At 37.8% G+C, this 26,405-nt stretch overlaps 1 protein-coding gene across 4 annotated transcripts in view; it reads right to left on the bottom strand.

Moving 5' to 3' along the window:
- Positions 1 to 26,405, bottom strand: part of LOC126477588 (helicase domino) — a 423,343-nt gene that overhangs the window by 237,317 nt on the left and 159,621 nt on the right. For all 4 annotated transcript variants that reach the window (XM_050103628.1, XM_050103631.1, XM_050103630.1 and 1 more), the window contains 5 exons: positions 24,347 to 24,650; positions 24,122 to 24,205; positions 11,078 to 11,317; positions 8,431 to 8,849; positions 2,781 to 3,079 (listed from right to left, as the gene is read on the bottom strand). In XM_050103628.1, coding sequence (XP_049959585.1) covers positions 2,781 to 3,079; positions 8,431 to 8,849; positions 11,078 to 11,317; positions 24,122 to 24,205; positions 24,347 to 24,650 — 1,346 coding nt within the window. The remainder of the gene's footprint in view (positions 1 to 2,780; positions 3,080 to 8,430; positions 8,850 to 11,077; positions 11,318 to 24,121; positions 24,206 to 24,346; positions 24,651 to 26,405) is intronic.

Genomic DNA, 26,405 nt, shown 5'->3' with positions numbered 1-26,405 from the left:
ATGATCTGGCAGACTGGATGACCAGTAATTTGCTACTGTTTGCTGATGATGCTGAGGTGTAAATGAAGGTGTTAAAGATGAGTGACTATAGGATGGTAAAATATGACATAGACATAATTTCTAGTTGGTTTGATAAATGGCAGTTGGCTCTAAACATAGGAAGTATAAGTTCACGTGGACGAGTACAAAAAAATAAACCAAAATAAACACATTATGTTTGGATATAGCATTAGCAGTGTCCTCCTTGACACAGTCACGCCATTTAGATATCTGGGGATAGCATTGCTAAGCAATAAGAAATGTCACGAGCAAGTGAGGATTATGGTAGAGAAGTGGTCAACTTCAGTTTATTGCAAGAATTTTCAGGAAGTGTGGTTCATCTGTAAAGGAGACCATATATAGGACTCTAGTGCGACCTATTCTCGAGTACTGCTTGACTCTTTGAGATTTCCACCACGTCAGATTAAAGAATGAAATGAAAGCAATTCAGAAGTTGCCTGCTACATTTGTTACTGGTATGTTCGAACAACATGCCATTGTTATGGAGGGAATCCATGGTGAGAAGGTTATGTTCTCTTCGAAGAACACTACAGAGAATTAGAGAACTAGAATTTGAAGCTGACTGCAGAACAATCCTACTACCAACAATATATTTTTCACTTAAGGACCACGAAGATAAGATATGAGAAATCAGTGCTCATATGGAGGCATATAGTGTGTCATTTTTCCCTCATTCTGTCTGGGAATGGAACAGGAAAAAAATCAACTAATAAGTGTTACAGGGTACTGTCTGTCACACACCACACAGTGGCTTGTGTATATAAATGCAGATGCTGATCAATAAAAGAGGTTTATATTTTGAATAAATCTGATGATCTGGAAATATATTTGTAATGGAGGATTCCACACAAGCGGCCATAGCTGCGCAGCAGACTACATTATCCACACACATCCTTCAGACATGTAACTATCTGGCCAGAACCTCCACTTGGCCCAGTCTACATTCACCAAAGAAACTCCATCATTACATGATTATCACTTGGTTTTTAATGAGTCAGATAAAAAAAAAAACTATTTAGAAAATTTACTTACACATAAAGATGACTTTCTTTTCATGAACTATTTTTTCCAAATAGTACTTCATTTATGTAACTGCATCATCTCTAACAAGATGAACAGCAAAGCCAAGGTATGACCACAATTACTTCATCTGTTAATGGCTCTTCACTCTAGGTAACATGGTGCATCCTCTCTACAAAATAAATCCTCAATCCAGTCACAAATTTTATTTCATACCCCATATGACTGTAATTTTGTTAATATGCTTTGATCTAATACTGAGTCAAATGTTTTTTGGAACAATGAGAGATCATTCAGTATTACAGGTGAAAGATGTTAAATGCTCATTGGTGCAGTTAGTGAAGGTTTCATGACTGCAGTCTGTGTTTGGAAATGGTACTTATAATGCAATCAACAATAACTCTGAAACTGGGCAAGTCCTCAACTACCACAAGTGTAATGCATGAATTAAATCGTTAAACAGAATTGGTGCTTCCTGTTTGACAAAGTTTACGGCAATGTCCAGAAATGTCGTACACCTTCAGGATGCTTCTGTGATGGAATAGCTACACTAAACTAAGGCAAATCAAATTTACAAATGTAAACAGTTTACAGGAGGAACCAACATCACGGAAGGATGCCAAAGTTTCATAGTTGATAACCACAACACTCTCAAACGAAGAGTGTTGTCTTCCCACAGATGTCATCAAAGAGGAGAAAAAACTGAAAAAAATACTGAAAGCCAGAGGTGCAACAGCGGAAAAGGCAGTAATCAAAATTACACTTGATTAAACTTAAAAACAACCACCATCAGTTGCTCCATTGTCAAGGATACTGCAATAGTTAGCTAGGAGGGAAAACAGTAAGAGATGTATTGAAATACTGTGGGTATATTGTTCACATATAGTTAAAGAAAACTTCTCCTAAGGTGAAATTAACCTCTGTTTTTCTTTTCAACTGCGAGGGATTTATTTACTTGGTTGGCTGCAAGTCCAGAATTCACTAGCAATTATTTTGATAATGATCTTGCTGAGTTACTAGAAAAACTAAAAAGTGAAAAGACAGGGATATTTATAAAGTAAACGTTGGTGTTAACAGACACTAAAACAGTCCGCCCTGTAAATTCAAAAATGTGAAAAGCAGTGCAAGTAAACCTGCTACTGTAGCTCTAAGAATTCCTTACTTTTCTGTGAAATAAAAGTGAGTACCTCTATGTTTACCACCTCAAAGCCAATACTGAAAATAATTTTTGAGGCCAAGTGATGCTTTAAGCTATGATATCTAGCATTGTCTGAAACACCAGTGACAACTGTCTCAGCAGAAAAACTGAAATTGCGTAATAGTATTTCATGATAATCATAAAAGTGTCATTACATGGTTCATTCAAAAAGTCAACTAGTTTCGATACAGTTTAAAAGCAAATCTGCTATGAAACGTAAAAATGGTTCTTGTGAAGCTATTAGCTGTATTTCTCAAAAAGAATTTTAGAGCAGTTTAATATAAGTCATGTGCTATGTGTTACTGGAATGTAAGAAATGTCCAAAACAATAATAGTTTTATAGTGTCTTTTCTGCATACTTGTGAGTGGTTTGTGTTACCACTATATGAAGTTTTACTGTGTCACTAGCATTCAACTTCACTGCCCCATGGGATTTGGACGAGGCTACACATCAATAATGTAATTTTACATGAAATAATTTTCAAAAGAAAGACAAACTAACCTTGAAAATGCATCTTTCAGTTCTTCGACATACGAAGTATTTGTATGAATCACAGCCTTTAATGCTTCAGTAGTGTTCCAGTAAACTTCTGGTCTGTTACATTGCCTATGTGCATGTTGGCAATGAACATAACCACTGCTCTTCCATCCACGTGACGTACACTGCTGATCGACAATTCTAACTGCTTCAACTAAGTCAGACCCATAGATTGGACAAGCAGCACATCGCCTCTGATTGACCATATTAATCGTACAAAGCTTTTCTCTCCGTTTCATATGTCGCTTTTTATTCAGTTCCGGCTAAAACAATACACACAATTCAAAGAAATGAAATATCAACCACAAGAACAATATTGTTGGAAACTTCACATTTCAATTTTATCCATATTATTTGCATTCAGATTATTAGAAATTTATCACCATTTCTTTATCAAAGATTATGCACAGATGAGTCATTTTTAACACCTGCTTAAAATTAGAAAATTCACAAGAAACCAAAATCCCAATTACATAGACAAGAATTAAATCAAACACAAATACAAATTCATATAAGAAGAGTGAAAACAAAATGCATTAAAACCATACCTAAAAAGTTTAAATAAAGCAAGACAAAAGTGACTGAAAAAAACAGTGGGGTAGAAGAGTAATGGACGTGTTGTTAACAGGGAAAGGACAGTAGTGTATGGTAAAATATGAAATTTAATTGGAAGGAGCATCAAAATGTGAGAAATGAGAGAAAAACAATGAATAGGCAATAAAGGTGATGTGGGAGAAATTACAGTAATTTAAGTTGAAGACGTAGTATAAACTGAAGAGTTAGTTTTTATCTGCAGAGCTCAGATGTACTATTGCTAGAAATCATATCCACACAATTTCAAAAAAGCTGATATAACCTGCAGGGTCAACAGTAACCCATGAGTCAATAAGGACAAAAGAACACTGCCTTAGGTTGCATATTATTACTTTATTGATAACCAATAATCCAAATGTATTATAAAAAGGGATGTATATATATGTTTGTGTGTGTATGTATATTCCACATCTCCTCTTAAACCACTGGACCAATTTCAACTGAACTTGGTACACATGTCCCTTACTGTCAGGCAACAAACACTTTGGGGTAAAAACCGAAGTTCAGGAGATATAACATCACAAACACTGAGATTTGTGAAAAACGGCTGCATCATGAATGATGTTTAAATTTATTATTTCTTTGCTACTGACTCTATTCGCAACATATTTTGGAGACAGTATCCATGTATGCCACTGAATGTACCTAAAGAAGTATGTCATTGTATGCATACGGTTTAAGAGAATATGGCATCATAAACAATGAGATGTTTTAAAAAATGACAACTTTCAACTGTGAAGTGCAAATTACTGTAGGCAAAAATAATAGCTGTAAATAGAGCCAAGAGATGTTGCCATACAGATGTAGATACAAGCAGCAGCTGCACCAAAGATAGAGAAATTGTCCAGAATAATTTGTTTTGTAAATAAAATTGCCTTTTCTTGCTGCAACTGTACTTCATTTTTCCCACACACATTTTGCACTTTTCTTACTCCACGGCATCTTCAGTGGGATCCAGAATGATACAGTTTTGTTATTTTTTGACTATCAAACAGTTCATGAAGTGTGTGTGTGTGTGTTTTTTTTTTAATACGTAAATAAGTAATTATTTACAGTTTGTTGGCATCTGTGTTTCTTCTCATGTGGTCTCGAGGCTGCATTACTTTTATGCAAAACTATAAATTACAAAATGAAAATGCACAATGCTACATGGTCCTTGAAGATTCGACAACTATTGGCATTGAAATAACAATAAATTCTCAGATTCCAGAAACATCCCCTAGGCTGTGGCTAAGCCATGTCTCCGCAATATCCTTTCTTTCAGGAGTGCTAGTTGTGCATGCTTCCCAGGAGAGCTTCTGTAAAGTTTGGAAGGTAAGAGATGAGGTACTGACGGAAGTAAAACTTTGAGGACGGGGCGTGAGTCATGCTTGGGTAGCTCAGTTTCGGAGACAGTATCCATGTATGCCACTGAATGTACCTAAAGAAGTATGTCATTGTATGCCCGTGAAAGGCAAAGGTCCCGAGTTCGAGTCTCGGTCCGGCACACAGTTTTAATCTGCCAGAAAGTTTAGTTTTCAATTCTCAGATTGTTTATGGTGTAGGAAGTTTGCGCCTTCTCCTGTAAAACTGCACTTTTCTGACTCATGACTTTTTTGAAACAAGAAATTCAAATAATTTACTACTGCTTATATGCAACTCTCCAATACATGCGAATAAAGAATATGAGCATGATGTAAATGAGCAGAGCATGATGTAAATGAGCAGAGCACAATGTAAATGAGCAGAGCACAATGTAAATGAGCAGACAAGGAATAATTAAAATTTTTCAACTGAACAACACAAGTTCTACAACTTTAACAGACAACAGTAAAAAGTTATGCAACTTCAAGTTTAAGACGCTACCTCTAAAATTTTAACAGTCTCTCACAGAAAGGATGAGTCAGCTCTCAGAAGGCATAGTCAACATTTTAATTACCATCTTGGTAGAAACAATGTAAAGTACCATAACTGACAGTTTGCTTGCATTTATGTATCTGCAGTCCTCGTACACAGCGAAATCTGTGTGCCACAGTACGGTAGCACACTGTTACAGGATCCAGAACAAACCGGTGCAGCTTACTGATGAAATTTTGGGCAGCAGCTGTAGAAGGTGAATCAATACGATTTCTTTTGGCCATTGGGACCAGTCCAACATAGCTGCAAAATTTCCATCCTGCACCCCTCTCTCTTGAGTAGAGTGCGAGTTGACATTTTGTATCCAGTGTTCATGAGTATGTGCAAAAATTTAATATCTTAACGATTCAGGTAGGCAACATTAATGTTTGTGATAGAAGCTTTCTCAAATAAATAGATAAAGAAATTATTTGTAAACAGTATTACCAATGTATAAACAGAAGTTCAATTTTCTTTCATATTTCACTAATAGTGATAAAAACAATGCAACATACGTGAGTTGTATTAATGACATAGTGCATTACAATTGTTGTCTGATTATTATCTATAAATACTGTAGGGAATGAGTATGTCATTGTAAATAAGGTAATAAGTGAACTAATTTGTTATTGTCTTTCTAATTGTGAAATATAAACTTCCACAACTGGAAATGTCACACTTATTAAAATATTCCTGAGTATTAAGCTGTGGTCAGGTGAATTTTTTACTGAAACTTGATGTTTCATCCCTGTCTGTAATGGACATCTTCAAGGAGGGTTGTAGCTTCTTTGTAGGTCTGATGCACATCCTGACTTGGTTCACTAGTGAGCAATACTGTGTATTAGATCTCTGAGAAGATGTCCTCCACAAATGGGGATGAAATGGTATGTTTCAACAAGAAATCCATCTGACCACATATCATAATAGCATAGAATATTTATAATACATGTGATTCTGAATCCATTATTGCAGACACATTTCTCATGTTGATTATAGAGTATTTAGTGATATGGTTATAATAGAGGGAAACATTCCACGTAGGAAATATATATCTAAAAACAAAGATGATGTGACTTACCAAATGAAAGTGCTGGCAGGTCGACAGACACACAAACAAACACAAACATACACACAAAATTCTAGCTTTCGCAACCAACGGTTGCCTCGTCAGGAAAGAGGGAAGGAGAGGGAAAGATGAAAGGATTTGGGTTTTAAGGGAGAGGGCAAGGAGTCATTCCAATCCCGGGAGCGGAAAGACTTACCTTAGGGGGAAAAAAGGACGGGTATACACTCGCACACACACACATATCCATCCACACATATACAGACACAAGCTGCGGAGGGAATGTAAATAAAACTTAATGGGGTCGTTGTGGGGGTGTTGTGAGGGTGACATGGTATTAGAAGGTGGAAAGTGTACATGAGGTTGAAATGAAAATGAAAGATAAAAATATATGGGGAGAGATAAGGGTGAACTAGAAAATAACTGGAGATCTGGTATGAAAAAATGCGAAAAAGTGTTGGTTAAGTTGATCCTGTGGTGAACTTGGGTTGGTAGACAGCGATGTGCATAAAGGTTAGGTGGTTGTGTTGCCGCTAAAACACGTTAAAGGACGGAGAAATTCGGGAAAATTTCGAAAAAACGTGTAAATGTATTAAAAGGCGTGGTGTTGTGGTGAAAGATTACGAAAATGGGGCTAACAATTGTAAATAATGACGTTAAAACCGGTGGAGAGCGGCTAAAAATGATCAGTGATGTACGAAAAACGGAAGTGGAAATAAAGTAAAAGTTATTAGAACTAGCCGAAATGGTTGTTTAATACGTGAAGGCAGCTGTTATTGAACTAGAAACGGTTAGCGGTATTGTTGAAAGCGCAAAATAAAAATTTTTTGGTTATGGTTTGGAAGTGGGTTACGTATTATAGAGTATATATAGGCGGGATAAAATTGTATTACGGTAAAAAGGGAAGGTGAATAGAAAGTGAGACCACTGGTAAACGCAGAAAGAGAAAATAAGACGACAGGAAAGATTTCGAGATGCAACAGCGACAATAACAAACGTAATTGTTGGGTTCAAATTAATGATATGGTTATAATAGAGGGAAACATTCCACGTAGGAAATATATATCTAAAAACAAAGATGATGTGACTTACCAAATGAAAGTGCTGGCAGGTCGACAGACACACAAACAAACACAAACATACACACAAAATTCTAGCTTTCGCAACCAACGGTTGCCTCGTCAGGAAAGAGGGAAGGAGAGGGAAAGATGAAAGGATTTGGGTTTTAAGGGAGAGGGCAAGGAGTCATTCCAATCCCGGGAGCGGAAAGACTTACCTTAGGGGAAAAAAAGGACGGGTATACACTCGCACACACACACATATCCATCCACACATATACAGACACAAGCAATTTTACAAATTATAGAGTATTTAATTTAACAATGAATCAGAACAACAGAGCATTTCTGCAGTTATTTTTTTATACCCAGTATGCCACAATGAAATTTTTGTTTTCAACAATAAGGGATCTTCTGAATCACTTTTTTACACATTGGCAGCGTACACATTAAAAATACAAATCAAATAAAATCTTAATTGGGATCATGTTGTGTAGTGTCACAGTTCACCTCTGAAAGACGCAAAAATTCAAATATGACTTCAAAATTTACAGGAATTGACTAACAAAAAATGTGTGTGGTCTTGGGTTCTCCATAACAGAAAAATCTTCAATCAAACATTCAACAACAAATGATTCAACCCGGTTTTTAATATAATTGCAGTATTAAGTGACAACAAATTGTGTCAGCATTCTTCTTCTGCAAGGTCTCATACATAAATTACTGCAAGTGCTTGAGATAACAGCTGGCATGTTAAAAATACCTTTTATCAGGCCATATTTCCAAAATAATTAGTGGGTGTGACTAATTTTGACAAAAATTTGCGCAATATCACCTCATAACATGACTTGTTTTTAGTGAAGAAATTTCCCTCTCAGAGGTGTTATAGCGTTCTCATACCCACTGAATATTAATGTTTGAATGCAAATATTTAATAATTTCCATATTCATCTTTTTCAAATACAGCATAACTAGTATTTTTCATGCTGTAAGGCAATTAAACATTTTAGCTTAAAATACTTACCAAATAAAACACAGAATCCTTGCTTGCATCTGTCTCTTGTTTATGATTTGTGGGCACCAAAGACTTGACACCATCCAGATCCAGATTACCTCCTGTCAGTGTAATTAATGACTTCGAGGTGACATTATTTCTCGTCTGTTGCACAAGTGCTGCCAATACGGGCTGAGTCAACACTGCACTAGTTTTTGTGGAAGTAGATGTAGTAGTAGTTGTAAGAGTAGTTGTTCCAGTGATCACTACACTATTGGCTGAGCTATGATTGGAATGTACAACAGTGTTCACATTTAAGGGAGGCACTCTCATCACAGGTCTTGCCGATGTGCCAGATGTAACAATCCTATTCACTGATGAACTTGAAACAGATGAACTATTCACTGATTTTGAAAGAACTGTTACTCTTTGCCCATTTGGTAATACTCCTGTAAGCATTATTGGTGAATTAGTTTCACAATACAATTAACAAAAGAAAAATATATAAATATTTGCATGTAAACACCAGTTTTGGCAACAGCAATTTCATAACAGTATGCATGCAAGCACACCCTGTAACAAAATAGTCATGGCTTTTGATAGATAATTAACTCATATTCAACAATGGCTGACACTTTTTATTTTTCTGATCTATGCCAAAGTCAATACAGTAAAAAGAAAGGAAAATCTTATGCAATTCATGTAAATTCATAGAAGGAAAATTGAAAATATCAACAATAACATACATTTGGATTAGCAGCAAAAGATGTAAAAATATGACTATCAACATGTAAAAATCAAACAGTGGAAAATCCAGGATGGAATGCAACAATACTATGAAAGGAAAGTTGCCTCTCACCGCACAACAGAAATTCTGAGTCGCAGATACGCACAACAAAAAGACTTCACAATTAAAGCTTTCTGCCATAGTAAACAGTAAACGACACACACACACACACACACACACACACACACACACACACACACACGATAGTCGTGAGTAGCAATTTCTCTTTCATAGAAAGACACGTAACATACATGTATATAAGCCATAACAAGAAAACCATGCTACTTTCCAACAAAGCCTAACTTCAAAAGCTTTCTTTTCTTTTTTTTTCCCTTCCCATAAATTCCAGACTTCAAATAGCAATTGTTGGAGACAGCATCATGTGTGTGTAGTGTTGCCGAATAGATTGTCAAATATAGTCAACAATTCTGCTTCATAATTTCCTGTGTTGTTCTGAGGAAGCAGAATGTATGAAGATGTGTTTTACATACTGAGTTAACACTGAAAATGTGGGTTGCTACAAAAGCACATTGGATCATGACGTAAATTACCAATGCATCAAGTTTGGTAGCCACATGGTCACAGACAAGAGTGAATTAGCAAAATTAAATAAATATTTAAAAAAAATAGCATATAATATTTCTAAATGAATCTTGTAAGCACCAAAAAGAATAACAGTGTTGAAGAACTATCTTGTCCCCTATGTACTTGGAGGTATCTAAGGGAACATGTTTGCAAGAATCTTCATGTAGGTACAAAACTGGCAACACAGAATGCACCTGGTGCTCAAGAAGGACTGTGGTTGGTTGATTGCTGACTGTTATAATGCTGTTTTTCCAAGACACCAATGATCAGTAACTTTCTGCTTCATATGTGCAAGGGTCCTTCACAGCTTTTATTTATACCCACATTACAAGTCAATAGCCTGTGCTAAACACATCTACTGGTTACAACATTGGAATTGTCCCCTCATAAATGAACTACAAAATGTGAACTTAATAATAAAGAATTGGGAAATAAATAATGAAATAATGCAATGAAAAAAAAGAAAGAAGGAATAATATTTTTAATAAACTTTTTGACGACCCCAAAAATTATTAAAAAGTTGTGGCTATGTGACTGGGAGTTATTTGCGTTCCATCGAGAGTCTTGTCCTCCAGATGCTGGAGAAAACTGAGAATTGTTAAAAAACACCACACACACAACAATGACAACAACAATAACAACAAGAACAACCCATGAACCATATTAACTCTCAACTACCTCAAGTGTGGGCTACTACTCAAGTGTTACTGTGGACACTTTCTTCAGGGAACTATATAACTGTTTTCTCGAAGGCATGTAGGCATCTCTGACATGAAAGACTGAATGTGAACAATAACCATAAAGCGCATCCCACTTACTGGATGCCATGATGTATTGGGCAAGCAAATGTCGCACGATGCTGGAATAATCACACTGCCAGTTCTTAACTATACTGATGTGGATCATTATGCATTAATGCCTTTAAAAGATCTTCACTAAACCTCAAAAGTCCCCCTGAATGTGGAGAGTCACTAATGTCAAAATGAGCCTCCATATAAATAGAAAACCATTTTCAAGCCGTGTTCTGTCCAATGGCATTACCCCCATACATGGCACAAATGTTTCTTCCAGCCTCTTCTGCTGTCAAGCATCTATTGAAGCATATGATGGAAATGTTCCGATTTCTCCACGTGGCACTCCATTGTCTAGCATCCACAGCTCCATTCACTATCACAAAATGACAATATAAACTCAAACAGCAACACACACATACATTTCATCTCATTCACTGCACTGCATGGATCCACAAACATGTGATATAATAGTGAAACAAGAATAAAATTTAGAAGTATCTTAATATATTACCAGTTGAGTTTGCTTGGACCGTCTGGCTGGCTGATAAAGGCTGAACAATTTGTGCAGATGATGTAAGCAAGATGTGCCTACCACCAGATGACTGAACTATCTGTGCAAATCCTGCTGATACTGGTATCTTCTGTATACCATCTACTGGTTTTGACTGTTGAACTTGTATGGAATTTGGTTGCAATACTATTTGATGCTGCTGTTGGTGGTGTTGGTTTTGCGCTGCAGTGACTGGAACAGCTGGTAAACATTTTTCACGAATGAGCATCTGGCACATAATGATGGTAAACATAGAATTTAAGTGCATAAGAAAACACACCTTTATCATCCTAATCCAACATTTTCAGAATAAATGGCAAAGAAATATTTTACAAGCCTGCTTCACTACAGAGTGAACCTTAATGTATACATAATGAGTGTACTATTTCTGGAGTATGATAACTGTCTAAGACAACAATGAACTAAAGTCTATAAAAATTCTTTCTAGAGAAGTTACTCTGAACAACACAAAGAAACGACAGTGGAAGAGGCATTTATAGGAACATAAATTTTCTACATCTTTCAACTCTGAATGACAAAGATTTCAAGATGAAAATTTACTCAAGGAAACTATAAAATTATGATACAAAATTGCTGACCAATATGTCCCTTCAATATGTGAACTATTTAGTACACAGCCCTATCCTAGATTTCAGAACTAACAGTGCCTTCATTTCAAAGGAGAGAGGGATAGGTTTGTGAAGTTTAAAAGCAATGTCAGATCACTCAGCACACAGGATGAAAGGGATCCATCTGTTGGAAGGACAAAGGGAGACAAAGATAAAGGTAGAGGTAGAGGCAACAGAGAGAGTAGGAGGACAAAGATAGTACAGGTGAGCATTTAGACCAGTGATAAGGAGCACAAGTGAGAAGTAACGATGGACTAAGAAAAAAAGAAATGAATTAATAGTGCAACCAAGAATTAAGAAGGAATAGGATAGGAAAAAATACGATAATCCGATGTGAAGTGAGGGAGAACAAAAAAAGAAAAAGCAAAAACCAATAAGGAAAATTGTAGTGGTGTAGCAAGACAGCCACGCCACTCGGAAGTAGCCGAAAGACACGCGTTAAGCTCACGCAGGCTGGCGTGAGGTCTGAAACAGGATACGTAATGAATGCTATAAAGAAAAGTACGTAGCTGCAGGAATACTTAACTTTAATCCACAATTGGTGAACATTGGTCTTGTTACTGTACATGCTTCATTAGATACAAAAGCAAAGGATAAATGGCGCCTTGCTAGGTCGTAGCAATGGACTTAGCTGAAGGCTATGCTAACTATCGTCTCGGCAAATGAGAGCGTAATTCTCCGTGAACCATGGCTAGCAACGTCGGCTGTACAACTGGGGCGAGTGCTAGTAAGTCTCTCTAGACCTGCCGTATGGCGGCGCTCGATCTGCAATCACTGATAGTGGCGATACGCGGGTCCGTCGTATACTAGCGGACCGTGGCCAATTTAAAAGGTTACCACCTAGCAAGTGTGGTGTCTGGCGGTGACACCACAAAAATAATTAAATAATACATAATAAATAATAATATCAAAAGATGATGGAGAGTGTATGTTAATGGAATTTTCAAATCCAAGGAGGTGTTGGAATGTGATGATAATACATTGGAGGTCAAGTTCCCATCTCCAGGGTTCAGGAAAACCTTTCACTTGTAATTTATTTTCTATGCACCAAGCCATGTGATTATGCATGATGCAGAAGGATTTCCTCCTTACTAGCAGCTCCCTGATAATGAATTTTGTTTTCTTTTGCATTATCAGCATTCAACTATGCACATGTTTTTACTTAATATGTCTTACAATCCTCTGTATAGCTTCTGACTCCCCAGTGTGATGTGCAACACAATACACATTGCCTTTGTCCCTTTCTCATATTTCATTTGAAAGAAGGAATCCCTTGTCATCAGTTACAAGCACATATCACTTAAGTACTAGTCCTCCAATACTTTCCATAATCAATACCCAATGAGATATAATTTGTAACTGAGGTGAATTAAACATAGTACACTATATTTCAGTGAGAAGAACGGCTTCATTTTATCATTTACTGGAACAGAAGCAAAAAGCAACTGGACAGAAATTTACAGATACAACTGTTACTGTTTGGAGTACAGAGGATCGAGGATAAAAGAAAGTAGAGAGGGGAGGGAGGGAGGGAGAGAGAGAGGGAGAGGGAGGGAGGGGGGGAGGGGGAGGGAGGGAGAGAGAGAGAGAGAGAGAGAGAGAGTGTGTGTTAGCCAGAAAAGAAAAAGAAAGCCACATGAAAATCCTAATCAAAAAACCCCGCATGTAAGACATTCTCGCATTTAATAAGTATCTCTATCTGTCCCTGTGAAAAACTACTGAAACTTCTTTTTAACTAATCTCATATTCGAAAAATTTCATTAAAAAAGTAATAATATGACATTTTATCATGACCAGAGATTTGTGTGTGTATCTCTTATTTTTGAACAGGTTATAGTAAAATGCTAATAGATTAAATGACAATAATTCACAATCAGTTCCTTTGGTTGACAGATAGTTTTTTTAGTCAATTTATTACTCCATTCTATCTTTTTCACTGATAAGTAGATGATAACATAAACTCCACTCACGGATTAGGTCTTACGCTTGTTCTGACTGGCCAACTGCTGCTTTCAACGCAGCACGAGGAGCAATCTACAATCGTGGAACATGTGACTGATGTTGCCAATCCCTTCATTTGTTACTGATAGTAGATGAATCCTGCTGATGCCATTGTGTATTTATTCAATCATCTCTTCATTTGGCTTCAGAAGGGCTGACTGGTGCTGCACCAGATCTCCTATCTCAGAAAAACTCTGAGGAGGTATTGGGAAACGAACCTGGGTCTTTCTGCAATGAAGACAGTGATGGTAATCTTTTGTCCATGACGGCAATCTAAGTAGATGGTCTCCACTTTAAATCACGATGTGGCTCAGTGGCTATGAGATAAAAATATCAGACTCCAGATATAACAGCCTAGGTTTCAATCCCTGGTTAGTCCTAGGATTTTTATTCATCACTTGTCAGGCAATGTTGCCCCATGGTTTGGAGTCCATGTAAAACTGCATGTTCCCTATAACTGGCTAAGTAAGTCAGTTCAAAGGCTGGAAGAAGATAAGGTCATGTCACCTCCAGTATGCACTATTAAAGCACTGTGGTGTTCAAGTTGACAGCTTTGAAACCGTATCACTGTAATAAAGAGCTGCACTGTCGAGACTGTGAAGTTCAGCTATCAAATGAACCAGAGTGTAGATTTAAACACGAGTCTTTCTTAACACTATGCAGATAGCATGTGAAGAATATCCAAACAGCCAACATTTTTATTCCACAGCAATAATCTAAGCATGAAATGCTGATTGAATATAGTGGAACAATTAGCTTACAAGGATTTATGTAGCAATTTTGAGCAAATTTGTGTGCTGGCAGGTGGCACGTCACCTGATTTAATATCATGAATATTAACTTAAAGCCTAAGCTTGCAAACTTGTCACATTCTCTTTATTTTACACATTATAAAACAGTCGCAGAAACTTGTGATTGTAGCAGTTGGCATCACAGTGAAACAACGAACTGTCACTGCTGTTTGTTACTTCAGTTTTGTCTGCAATAACTCATTGAATGGGGGATTGGAGGCCCATTGTTGTGTTTTCTGCTGAAAGCCTGTTCTGCCGTGGTGCCAATGATGGCCGTGAGTTGATTAGGAACAGGCCAGGTGAGTGCCTGTAACCAACCTGTCTGTATCCTAGACAAACTGTACCTACATCTGGACTTATTGTGTGGTGTGTGATTGCATACGACAGCAGGAGCACTCACACTGGTTACCCCATGCATCCTGACCGCAAATCTGTATATCAGTCTGGTGATTCGACCTGTTGTGCTGCCTTTCACGAACAGTATTCCGTATGGTATTTTCCAATAGGATAACGTTCACTCACAAACTGCTGCTGTAACCCAACATTCTCTACAAAGTTTTGACATGTTATGTTCACCTGTCTGATCACAAGGTTTGTCTGCAGTCACATGTATATAGAACATCATTGGACAACAACTCCAGCACCATGCACAACCAGCATTAATTGTCCCTGTACAGACAGAAAATGAGCAACAGGCATCGAACTCCATCCCCCAAACTGACATCTGACACCTGTATGACACAATGCATGCACATTCACATGCTTGCATTCAAAATTCTGGTTGTTATACTGGTTTTAATGTACCAGCGTTTCACATTTTCAATAGCTTTTTTTGTACTTACATTAATCTGTGACCTTGCTAAGTTAATCACTTAGATACACTGACAGAAAAAGAATACATGTACCTAGAAATAATTATGTAGAGTAATGAAATTTAGAGAATGCATTTGTCTAGGTGACATATTTAAATGATTAATGTTGCAAAATCACAGATTAATGTAAGTGCAAGAAAAGTCATTGCAAATGTGAAGTGCAGTTACATTAATAACCACTGTAACCACCAGAATACTGAATGCAAACATGCAAATGTGCAGTGTCACATAGGTGCCAGATGTCAGTTTGTGGGACTGAGTTGAATGCCTGTTGCACTTGGTCAGTCAATACAGGAACGGTGGTTAACGCTGTTTGTGGATGATGCTGGAGTTGTCATCCAATGATGTTCATAACTTGCTCAACTGGAGACAGATCTGGTGATCAAGCAGGCCAAGGCAACACGTTGAGCGTTGTAGAGCATGTTGGGCTACAATAGTTGTACATGGGCAAGTGATATCCTGTTGGAGAGTGCACCATGAAATGCTGTTCATGAACGGTAGCACAACAGGTCAAATAAACAGACTGACATACAAATCTGCAGTCAGGGTGTGTGGGATAACCACAAGAGTACTCCTGCTGTCATGTGAAATTTCACCACAGACCAGAACTCCAGTTTGTCTAGGCTGTGGAGAGTTTGGTTGCTAGTGCTCAGCTGGCCTCCTCCTAACCAACACATGGCTGCCACTGGCATTGAGGCAGGACTGGCTTTCATCAGAAAACACAACACCCCTCCACTCCACCCTCCAATGATCTCTCATTGGGACCACTGGAGATGCAAATGGCGGTGGTTTGGGATCAGATGCTGCGAAGTGTCTGGCTTGAAGCTGTAACTGAAGTAACTGATTTGTAACAATTCATTGTGTCATTGGGATGGCAACTGCTGCTGCTCAAACTGCCACTGCAGACGGAGTACGATACACCACAGCCATATGCCGAACACAACAGTCTTCCCTCTTGATAATGCCATTTGGCCGAGTCCAGTCTTTTTGTGACAGTACCTTGCTGTGAACACCATGCCAGCAATTATGTACAGTGACTACATTCTTGCCAAGTCTTTCTGCAGTATTGCGGAAGGAACGTTCAGCTCCTTACAGTCCTGTTACAGGACCTCGTTCAAACCCAGCAAGCTGCTGTTAATGGTATCTTTGTCGTCTTAAAGATTTTCTTGGCTAATGTTAACTCACGAAGTCCAATCTGAAAGGTAACTAATGCTCATGCCTGTTACAGCACATATATAAAGCATACTCAATTTGCATCCTCATAGTGGAGCTGCTGTGCCACTCTTATGTGACTGGCATGAAACTTGAATAGATGTCATCTTTCAGATGTAGAAACATGCCTACTAACTTTTGTTTACCTTGCACAACTCCTTCTGGGTATTGGAAATTTGTTTCCATCAGTTTATGTTACGTAGACAAATGGTTCTCGAAATTTGTTTACCCTCCACTGATTATTTTTTGGTGTTGGGATTTTTTTCTGTCAGTGTATGTAGTGGGTGATATTGTTTATGAGATAATTCCCCTTCTCCAGATTATGACATCACAATGAGTTAAATGTGAATCAATTAAATCTGCATGAATTGCAGTGTATTTCTGGAAATTTCACTGTAATAAACAATCATTTACCATAATTGATGTTTCTTGCTCTACTGACACTGTGAGATCAAAACTGTTTCACACTTTCCAATACCTGTAGGAAAAGAAGTACCAAATTCCATAAACCCAATTTCCAGAAAGCAGGGCCCCACTACACTCTGTCAACGAAGAACCGAGCAAGCGGGATATGTTCTCTCAGATGTGATAGTGGCTCGAAGACATCTTAAGTAACAGAGCCCAGTACTTTGCTGTCGGTGGTGAATGTTCATCACAGACAGGGGTATCATCATGTGCGTCCCACGGATGTGTGACAGGACCACTCTCATTCTCAATATATATTAATGATTTGACACACAGTGTGAGCAGCAATCTGCAACTGTTTGCTGATGATGCTGCAATACATGGGACAAGATCGTCACAATTCCTGTTTGGTTTGATGAATGGTAGAAAAATGTAAGTTAATGCAGCTGAGTACGAAAAACAATCCCATAATGTTCAAATACAGTATTGCTGGTATGATGTTCTTCAGAGTCAAGTCAATTAAATATACCCATAATGTTGGAAAGCAATGTGAAAAGGAATGAACACGTAAGGATGGTAATAGGGAAGGCAAATGGTCGACTTCGGTTTATTGGTAGAATTTTAGGAAAGTGTAGCTCATTTTCAAAGGAAACTGCATATCAAACACTAGTGTAACCCATTCTTGAGTATTGTTCAAGACCTTGTGATCATCACCAGGTCAGATTAAAGGACAACATTGAAGAATTTCAGGGACATGCTGCTACATTTATTAACAGCAGTTTCGACCAACATATCTATTACAGATATGCTTTGTGAACACAAAAGGGAATTCCTGGAATGAAGATAACTTTTTTTTCTGCAATACACTATTGAGAACTGTCGTTTCCTACTGGCTACAAAAGATTCTACTGCCAACATACATTCATTTTGCATAAGATCTGCAAAGACTCATATGGAGGCATATAGAATCATTTTTTCCTCACACTGTCTTTGAGTGGAATAGGAAAGGAAATGACTAGTAATGGTACAAGGTACCCTCAAGCAGGCACCATATGGTGGCTTGTGGTTTATTTATGTACATATAGATCAGCAGTGGTTTGCATGACAGTGAAGCTTTTTCAATTCATCGTAACATATTAAAAAAACACTTAAAAATAGGAATCATTCCCTGAAAACGGTTGTTTGCAAGATGAGGGAACAAACATCATGATGACCAGGAGCAAATTTTTTGACTGTAAAAAATCGAAACCATCATCACATCATATCGTTTACTGTAGTGTCCAACTGTGTATGCATTGACATTTGTTGCATGCATTGGTGAGGCAAATCGATTACCCAATCATAGTGGGAACTAATTCCACTTACAGCAGCGTGCATTTTTACCTCACAGTGCGAGCATGCAAACTGAACACAAAAAATATCACTGAAAATACTTTAGACTGCATTTTCTCATGTTGAGAAATTAGAAGGAATGATTATGTTTTATTTGGTAAAAAACCTTCACTATACAAGATCACACAAATTTGTCTATTTTTGACAACCCGGTTCAACAGATACAACTGTATAATGTGCATAATGACCATACTGTCAGAGGTTCTAACAATGAACACGTTTTGAAACAAATATTTTTTGAAGACCAGAAGATAACTATGGTATCAATCAAAACTGAGTGTCAGAAATAAACATGAATTTATGGGAACTTGGCTATGGAAGGTTTTTTACCAAGGGAAATACCTATCACAGGAAGCTGCAACAATTTGCTGTTAACATCATTAATATTATTAACACTGACAACAAGAAAGGCATGATAGTGCTGACAGAGAAGACAATGGAAGGTGCAAACAAATGTCGACAAGCAAACATTGAGCAAGTCAATGGTATGCATATTAGGGAAGGAGGGACACAATGCTGAGTAGTACAGGATTCAGCTATTTTTGCCCCAAAGCAGAATAAGCAAAATGCACAAAAAAAATTTAATTGATGAGACAAATTAATATGCTATCATATTGCAATGTCTGAGATACTATAAACAATAGAAGGGAATATTATCTCCACAAAAAATTCACAGCTTTTAATGCACAGAACTGGTCTTTCAGGCTAGCGAAGAAACTTGTAATATTTTCCCGCGACGTCTTAGACATGGGTTCATTTTAGTAGCTGCCAGAGAACACTAGAAAACAGGCATTACTGCGTGTGGGCAGTTACAATGACATAGGAAGCCCGTATGTTCGTACACATATAGCATTCAGAGATCTTACATGACGTCATAAAAGAAATAGGACATCAGAGGATACTCCAAGAACATAGGAATTTCGTAAACCATACTAAAATGCCTAATTTGGCTTTAAGGACAGATTCAAATGTGCAGATTCACAGTGAAGTAGGCCCCAACCTGATATTAAGCTTTTCAGTGCGCTTTTCGGGATGCAAATTTTCTTGAAGTACCAGTACTGTATAGCCGCGCGATCTAACACACAGCTTCCCAAGTAGGAAGGTGTGCCTGTCCCCAGAACAAACTCGGTGGATTAGTGTCGAGATCCAGTGTGCCGGCCAGCCTTGGATGGTTTTTAAGGCGCCTTTCCATCTACCTTGGCGAATGTGGGGCTGGTTCCCCTTGCTCCACCTCAGCTACACTATGTCGGCAGTGAGTTAACAAGCATTGTGCTCTCATTTAAATATATGGCCATAAGAGTCAGCCTACAGGAACTGTGAAACGAGCCCTGTTGTCCAGGACCATGTGCCACAAAGGGTGCAGATTCACCACAAGATGGGATTTCGTCCGGGATAGGAATTTGGAAAGTGTTAGTTAAGGGATAAGAATCCTGCAAAGTGTTGAAACAAAATTGGATTTTGGAAAGTGTTAGTTGCAGAATATGAACTCTGGAAAGTTTAGAATTGGATTTGAATTCTGCAAAGTGTTTCCAAAAGTATTATCTGAACTTCAACAGGCAGGACCTCTTGCAAAAGTTAAATGTGAGATTGGATTCAGGACTGAATATTAGGTTTCTTTAATAGTTGTGAAAAAACAATTGTAATTCTCACAGTTAACAACATTCTGTGACTTAGGCCCCAAGTCTGTGGCAGTTTAGGCAGTTTGCGTGGGGGCTCTGAGCTACGAATTTTGCAACAGTTGTGTGCACCGAGTTTTTAGCTGTGGTTAAGAGTGATGAAAGAAAAGCAACATGGAAGAAGGGGCGATATCAAAAGCAAGTGGTTCCAGCCAGCAGCGGCATCTTCAACAACGATTCATCGCGCAGCACCTGTTGCAGTACCACAGCAGAGGCTACAAGATCTTCAGCATCGCCTTCAACTGCAACATCGACAGCAATACTATGGCAGAAGGGTCCAACACAACAAAGCTAAGTACCTGCGCTGATAGCGAGATTACGTATGATCCTGTAGTTCAATCGCCAATATTAGATGTCGCTAATATTAAGCAGTCAGCCAGTGAGTCCAAAAATACTAGCGAGCCGCTTAGCCCGAAGTCAGAGTGGGAGAGTGTGATCAGTGGTGAATTTAGTACGGAAGATAGTCCGAAATCAGGCAAGGGAGATGTATATGGAGGAGACATGATGTCGCAATTAATGCAAATGATAAGAGGATTGGGATCCAAAATTGGATTCTGTTAAAACCAATACGGATGATATAAATTTAAAAATTGATTCAGTTCAATCCGAAATAGCTTTGTTGTGAAAGACGAAGTAGGTAAAATTGATAGTGGAATCAAGGAATTGATAGACGGAAAATTAAAAACAATTCAGGATGAAATGGGCAAAATTTCTGATGAAGTTGGGACACTTGACTCTAAGGTAGATCAAGCAGAGAAAAATTTCAGTGATAAGGTGGAAAAGTTGTAGGCAGATCTGGGAGACAATGTAAGAAAATGGATGAGTACACAAGATGCTCTAATGGCTGAAATGACAGAGGCTATTAGCAACTTAGCTGTTCAAATAGGTAAAGGGGAGAAAGAAGTAGACAAAATAAAGGAACAAGTAGAACCTGGCATTAAAATTGAAAATAGTGAAGGTAAAAAGCAAATCAATGAAATAAAAAGCGAACTGAATTCTTTAGCTGCACATCAAACCTCTACAGCGACAGTGTTCTGTAGATGAACGTAGGATCGGTCAAATGTTTTGGGAAAAGCGGGAAATATAACCCAGTAAATTTTCTAGCAGCATGCACGGATGGTTTTATAAGGGGAATATCCGATGAGGTGAAAGAGAAATTCATGAAAACACATTTGGAAGGTGAGCTGCAATTGTGGGCAGATATACACAGTGATATGTTCACTACCTACGAAATATTTGAAAGCAGTTTCCTGAACATGTTCTGGAGTGAATTGAAGCAAACACGACGCCAAAATGAGTTTCTGAATGGGCCAACATTTCAATACGGGAACAGGTCGATGCAAGAATTTTATAAATGTGAACTTGCGAGATTAATGCATGTGAAACGTCCATTGAGAGTGCTTACTGAAATTACGAGGTTGAAAAGATGGTTACCGGAAAATTTGTAGTGGGATCTAGTGCACAGTCCTAGCAACTCAATAGATGAATTTGTGGACTTTGCAGAAAGATTAGAACAGGTGTTGAAATTTAAACTGCCATGTAAACAGACAAATAGTTTTCAGAGTGGAAATCATAACTACAGTCCGAGACATTACTATGAAAGATGTCCAGGAAGTTATCAATGGAACGCAAACAGCAGTTTTGATAAGGGAAACGGTGACAGGAAAATAAAATTCAAAGGGGTAATAAGAACGGATACTTTCGTGACAGGGACCAACACCAAGAACATAGATTTGAGGGACTGGCACCTGGCGAAATGAACCAGGATAATGGGAGATCGGGAAACTAAGTTTTGCTGCACCTCAGGTCCGGAGATGGCAAAATAAACTGGCAATGAATAGGATATGAGTAAACGGAAATGTGATAAGTGTTAATAAATCGGCAGAAAGGTACCAGAATACTGAAATGAAATTAGTAAGAGATGAGAATCAAATACGTAAATTTTCAAATCAGATCGTACGTAAAAGGCATAATCCTAAGATAATGAAAGATAACAATAAAGGCGATGATGACGATTTAGGGCTAAATGATTTGTTTTATGAATGTGAGATGAAAGAGTGTGTGTGCATGCTAATACAAAGAAAGATTCTATGTGCCAATAGGAGGCTGAGGTGGAGCTGAATTTGCTGGAGTTAGATGGTTTAGAAAATTCTAAAAAGTGGTAACGATTATAGTGATGAAGGTGATGTTGTTTCAGGTGATATTGTGATGGCGAAAGTTGTTAGGAGGTTAATAAGGGTGGCATAGCATTAGTCTCATCAGCTGTTGATGAATTTGTGTGTGTATATTGGTGAATTATTTTTGAAGGCAGGTAGTAATGAAATTTTATGTGCTGAAGTTATGAAAGTTGAAGCTTTTGGTATTGATACTTCAAAGGAAGAAATCTGTGCGTATCTGTCTACTAATGTAGGTGAACCAAAAATTCTGGACGGATCTGTGGATCTTGAATGTTTGTTTGAGAATGAATGTGGATCTGAATTTGATGTGCAATCTGCAATTTATGTGACGCAGGAGCGTGTAGGAGAGGAAAAGGTATTATGCTCAGGTTTAAATCAAAATACAGCGGAATTTAATGGTACTGTTTATTCTAAAATTGCATGATGCTATAGCTATAATTTATGTGATGTAATGGCACAGGATGGTGAAACTATGAGCTGTTCTTATATTGGTGATTTGTTGACGAAGGTAAATGAGGTTTTATGTAGTGAGTTGTATGATGTATCAGCGGTTGCTGAAAGTGCTGCTTGTGAAGGTGTTTGTAATGACGTGGAAGTAAAAAGTAATGCTTTATTTTATGGTATTGATGTTGTAGCCACTAATGTCGATAATTTTAAGGGAGAACACAGCGAGTTTGACCTAATATAGAAAGTGAAATTTGGACAGAATGGTATCTTAAGGAGGAATGTGATTTTACTGTAGCTGATTGGCGATGGTAAGGCAGAACATCACGATCGTTATTGCCTCATTTGTGGACTCAAGAGAAGTTTAAGATAGCGACAGGTCTAGAAGAAGAAGAAGAAGAAAAAAAAAGAATTAAATTGGGGCAAAAGAGGCATTTAATGGATAATTTTGGGACGAGTATGAAATTGAGGGGTGGATCAAACAGGATTTATTGTCGCTTGTTTGTTGTTTGTCGCATAAGGATTTTTTTTCGGCACAAGGTCTGTGCATTTATAAAGAGATAGTTTGGGTGAGAGGAGGTCGGAGAACTCAATTATTTGGTGAACGGTATCAAGTCAAAAATCAGTACAAGGTATGCATATAAATTGTGTTTTGAGGGGTATAAAAAGGATTTATTTATGTGTATGTATGTGTTAGGCTTAAGTTTTTTGATGGAAAAATCTTTGATGCTGCATATTTTCATATTACAAAAGTATAAATTCGAATTTTGCCAACAGGAAAAGTGGATGGTTTAAGTTAATACACACAGTGTTGCTACAAGGAAAGCAAAGCTTCCGCATGTTTGTCTCGAAGATTAATAAGCTACAAGAGAAGCAAAGCTTTCACATATAATGTTGATCTGTTTAGCGCATGTAACACTGTAAGATGCATCACACAAATATGCCAGTAAAACTTTTAATACCGACATAAATCTCTGATCTTTTGGGCTACAGTATTATTCTGCAGTAGTGGCATACAGTAAAATCCTTTGTTAGAGTATTGGTTCTTACCAGTCAAATTTACAAAAATTTAACTGAAAACTAAAACAATGAAAAATTCCCGGAATTCTAAAAAATTCCCGAGTTTTTCTCGGTTTTCTCCAGGATGAAAAAATTCCCGGGTTTTTCCTGGATCTCCCGGTTGTCCCAGGTCGTGTACAACATGACATCCATGCTTAATCATGACATACTGGATCTATGGAATATGTATCTCAAATCAAATAAAATAAAATAAGGCTACTATGAATGTTATGTGGATACAAGTTGCTTTCTTTTTCATTATTTCATGCATATAAAACTAAAGAGACCGATATAAGTCTTCTCTTATCATTAGACGGGAATCATAAGAAATGTTAGCTGAAATTCACCTTTCATGGTTCCTTCTTGATTCACTAACTGAATTGCATATGCCTGAGACGAAGTTCCTGTTGATGGTACTCGTAAAGTAATGCCTGGAAAGCAAGCAATGACAAAATAAATTAACACATGTAACTGAAATAAATGTGAAGCACTTAATCTGTGTATCTAAAGCACCATTCCATGATCTGACAAAAATAAATATTACCAGAGTTATATAATAAAGTGCACACTACCTTGACCAGAAACCTGTGGACTAACAGCAACAATCGAAGGTGACGTTCCAACTCTTGCAATGGGGATATTTGATATGGCTTTGTTAAATAAAGCAGAAGGGGGTTGCTGCTGCTGTGATGTGGACAGACGAACATGAATTTTTATTTTACCAGCAGGACAACGAGGTGCAGGATCTGGTTTGGTATCAATTTCTTCAATTAGCTTCTTTGGTGCCTGATACTTCTTAATTCGATGTGCAACAAATGCAGTTAAGCAAAGTTCCAAATCCAGCAACAACAAGTTGAGGTAAAACAAGTCAACGTGCTGTAAAGTAAGAAAAAAATCTTACATTTGTGTACCTTTGCAAAAATTATCTAAACATAAGGTCAAAAATATTAATTCACACAAAAAAATGGCTCTGAGCACTATGGGACTTAACTTCTGAGGTCATCAGTCCCCTAGACCTTAGAACTACTTAAACCTAACTAACCTAATCACACCACACACGTCCATGCCCGAGGCAAGATTCGAATGTGCGACTAGCGGTTCCAGACTGTAGTGCCTAGAACCGCTCGGCCACTCCAGCCAGATATTAATTTACACAATACAAGATTGGTACCTGATAGTATTCAAACTCTACCAAAAGGCAACAAGATGTATACGCTGCAACATTAAACAGCATATTTACATACAAGATGATAAAAAATGGACAGTTAAAGAAAAAGAGGAAAAATAGTTGTACATTACTAACAAAATGTATACCAAGCTATTGTTCATTTCTACAAAATTATATGAAACTATTCTGTAATATTCAATACATGGTAACCCTTTTATTCATTATGAAGTTGGTTGTGAAGACTGCGGCTGTTACTCTGAATGAAAATTAACAGCAAAATTTTTAATTTACATTTGATTAAAAACAGTCTCCACCTGATGATGATGGTGGTGATGATGATGACAACTGTATAACCACTGAAACGTCTTTTATAGAAAATAAAAAGCTTGCCACTGATTAAGATATTTTCAGGTACACTGTAATGTGCAAGTATAGTAAGACATCATAGCATTAAGAACTAATACTTTATTTGTAAGGAGGACAGAGGACTAAGTTGACAGGTCACTCGGGACACTGGATTAGGGGGAACCACCTACTGAGAGGACAAGGGGTGAAAAAGATGGGGGGGGGCTACCAGAGAGAGAGAGAGAGAGAGAGAGAGAGAGAGAGAGAGAGAGAGAGAGAGAGAGTAGGAGGTGAAAGACGGTACAGGCAGGCAGTTCAGTCCAGAGATGATGAGTAGATTGTGAGAAGTAAAGGTGGATTAAGAAGAAAAGAAAAGAAGGGGTAAAAAGCTGATGGGGATGGGGGTTGTGGGAATCCAAAACAAAAATAAGCAAGAAGTTGTAGAGAAAATAATTACATAAGAGATGATGATGATAATAATAATAATAATAATAATATAAAAACAGAGAGGGAGTGTACGTCCAACATTTTGCTACTAAAGACGTGCTCTTTCCATTCCTAACTGGGCACAGCTCTGATGTTGCACTCCTTGCCAAATGCTACTACCTGCGCTTACAGATGGCTATCCAGCCGCTACGTAATACTTTTCATCTGATTTCAAAAACATATTCACTGAAAAAATTTAATTTTTGCACACCTTACAGAGTGATACCTTTGCTCAATAAAGGACTAAATTTCTTTTCATTATACATCCAACAATGCAAAATCCAGGATGGAATGTAACAATATCATGAAAGGATAGTTGTTACTCACTGTATCGCAGAGATGCCAAGTCGCAGACAGGCACAACAAAAAGACTGGCAGAAAATGAGCTTTCAGCCAACAAAGCCTTTGTTGGACGTAGAAACACACACACACACACACACACACACACACACACACACACACACACACAGTCTCTGGCTGCTGAAGTTACAGATACCACACCCGTGCGCGTGCAAACCTGCGACAAACACACACACACACACACACACACACACACACATACACACGACCGCACTCTCTGGCTGCTGAGATTACAGAAGCCAGAGACTGCGGTTGTGTGTGCGTGGATGTGT

The sequence above is a fragment of the Schistocerca serialis genome, chromosome 1 (genome assembly GCF_023864345.2).
Source record: "Schistocerca serialis cubense isolate TAMUIC-IGC-003099 chromosome 1, iqSchSeri2.2, whole genome shotgun sequence".
In the NCBI taxonomy this organism is placed as follows: domain Eukaryota; kingdom Metazoa; phylum Arthropoda; class Insecta; order Orthoptera; family Acrididae; genus Schistocerca; species Schistocerca serialis.
The sequence above is the reverse complement of the archived record's forward strand: the minus strand, read 5'-3'. Positions and strand labels throughout refer to the sequence as shown.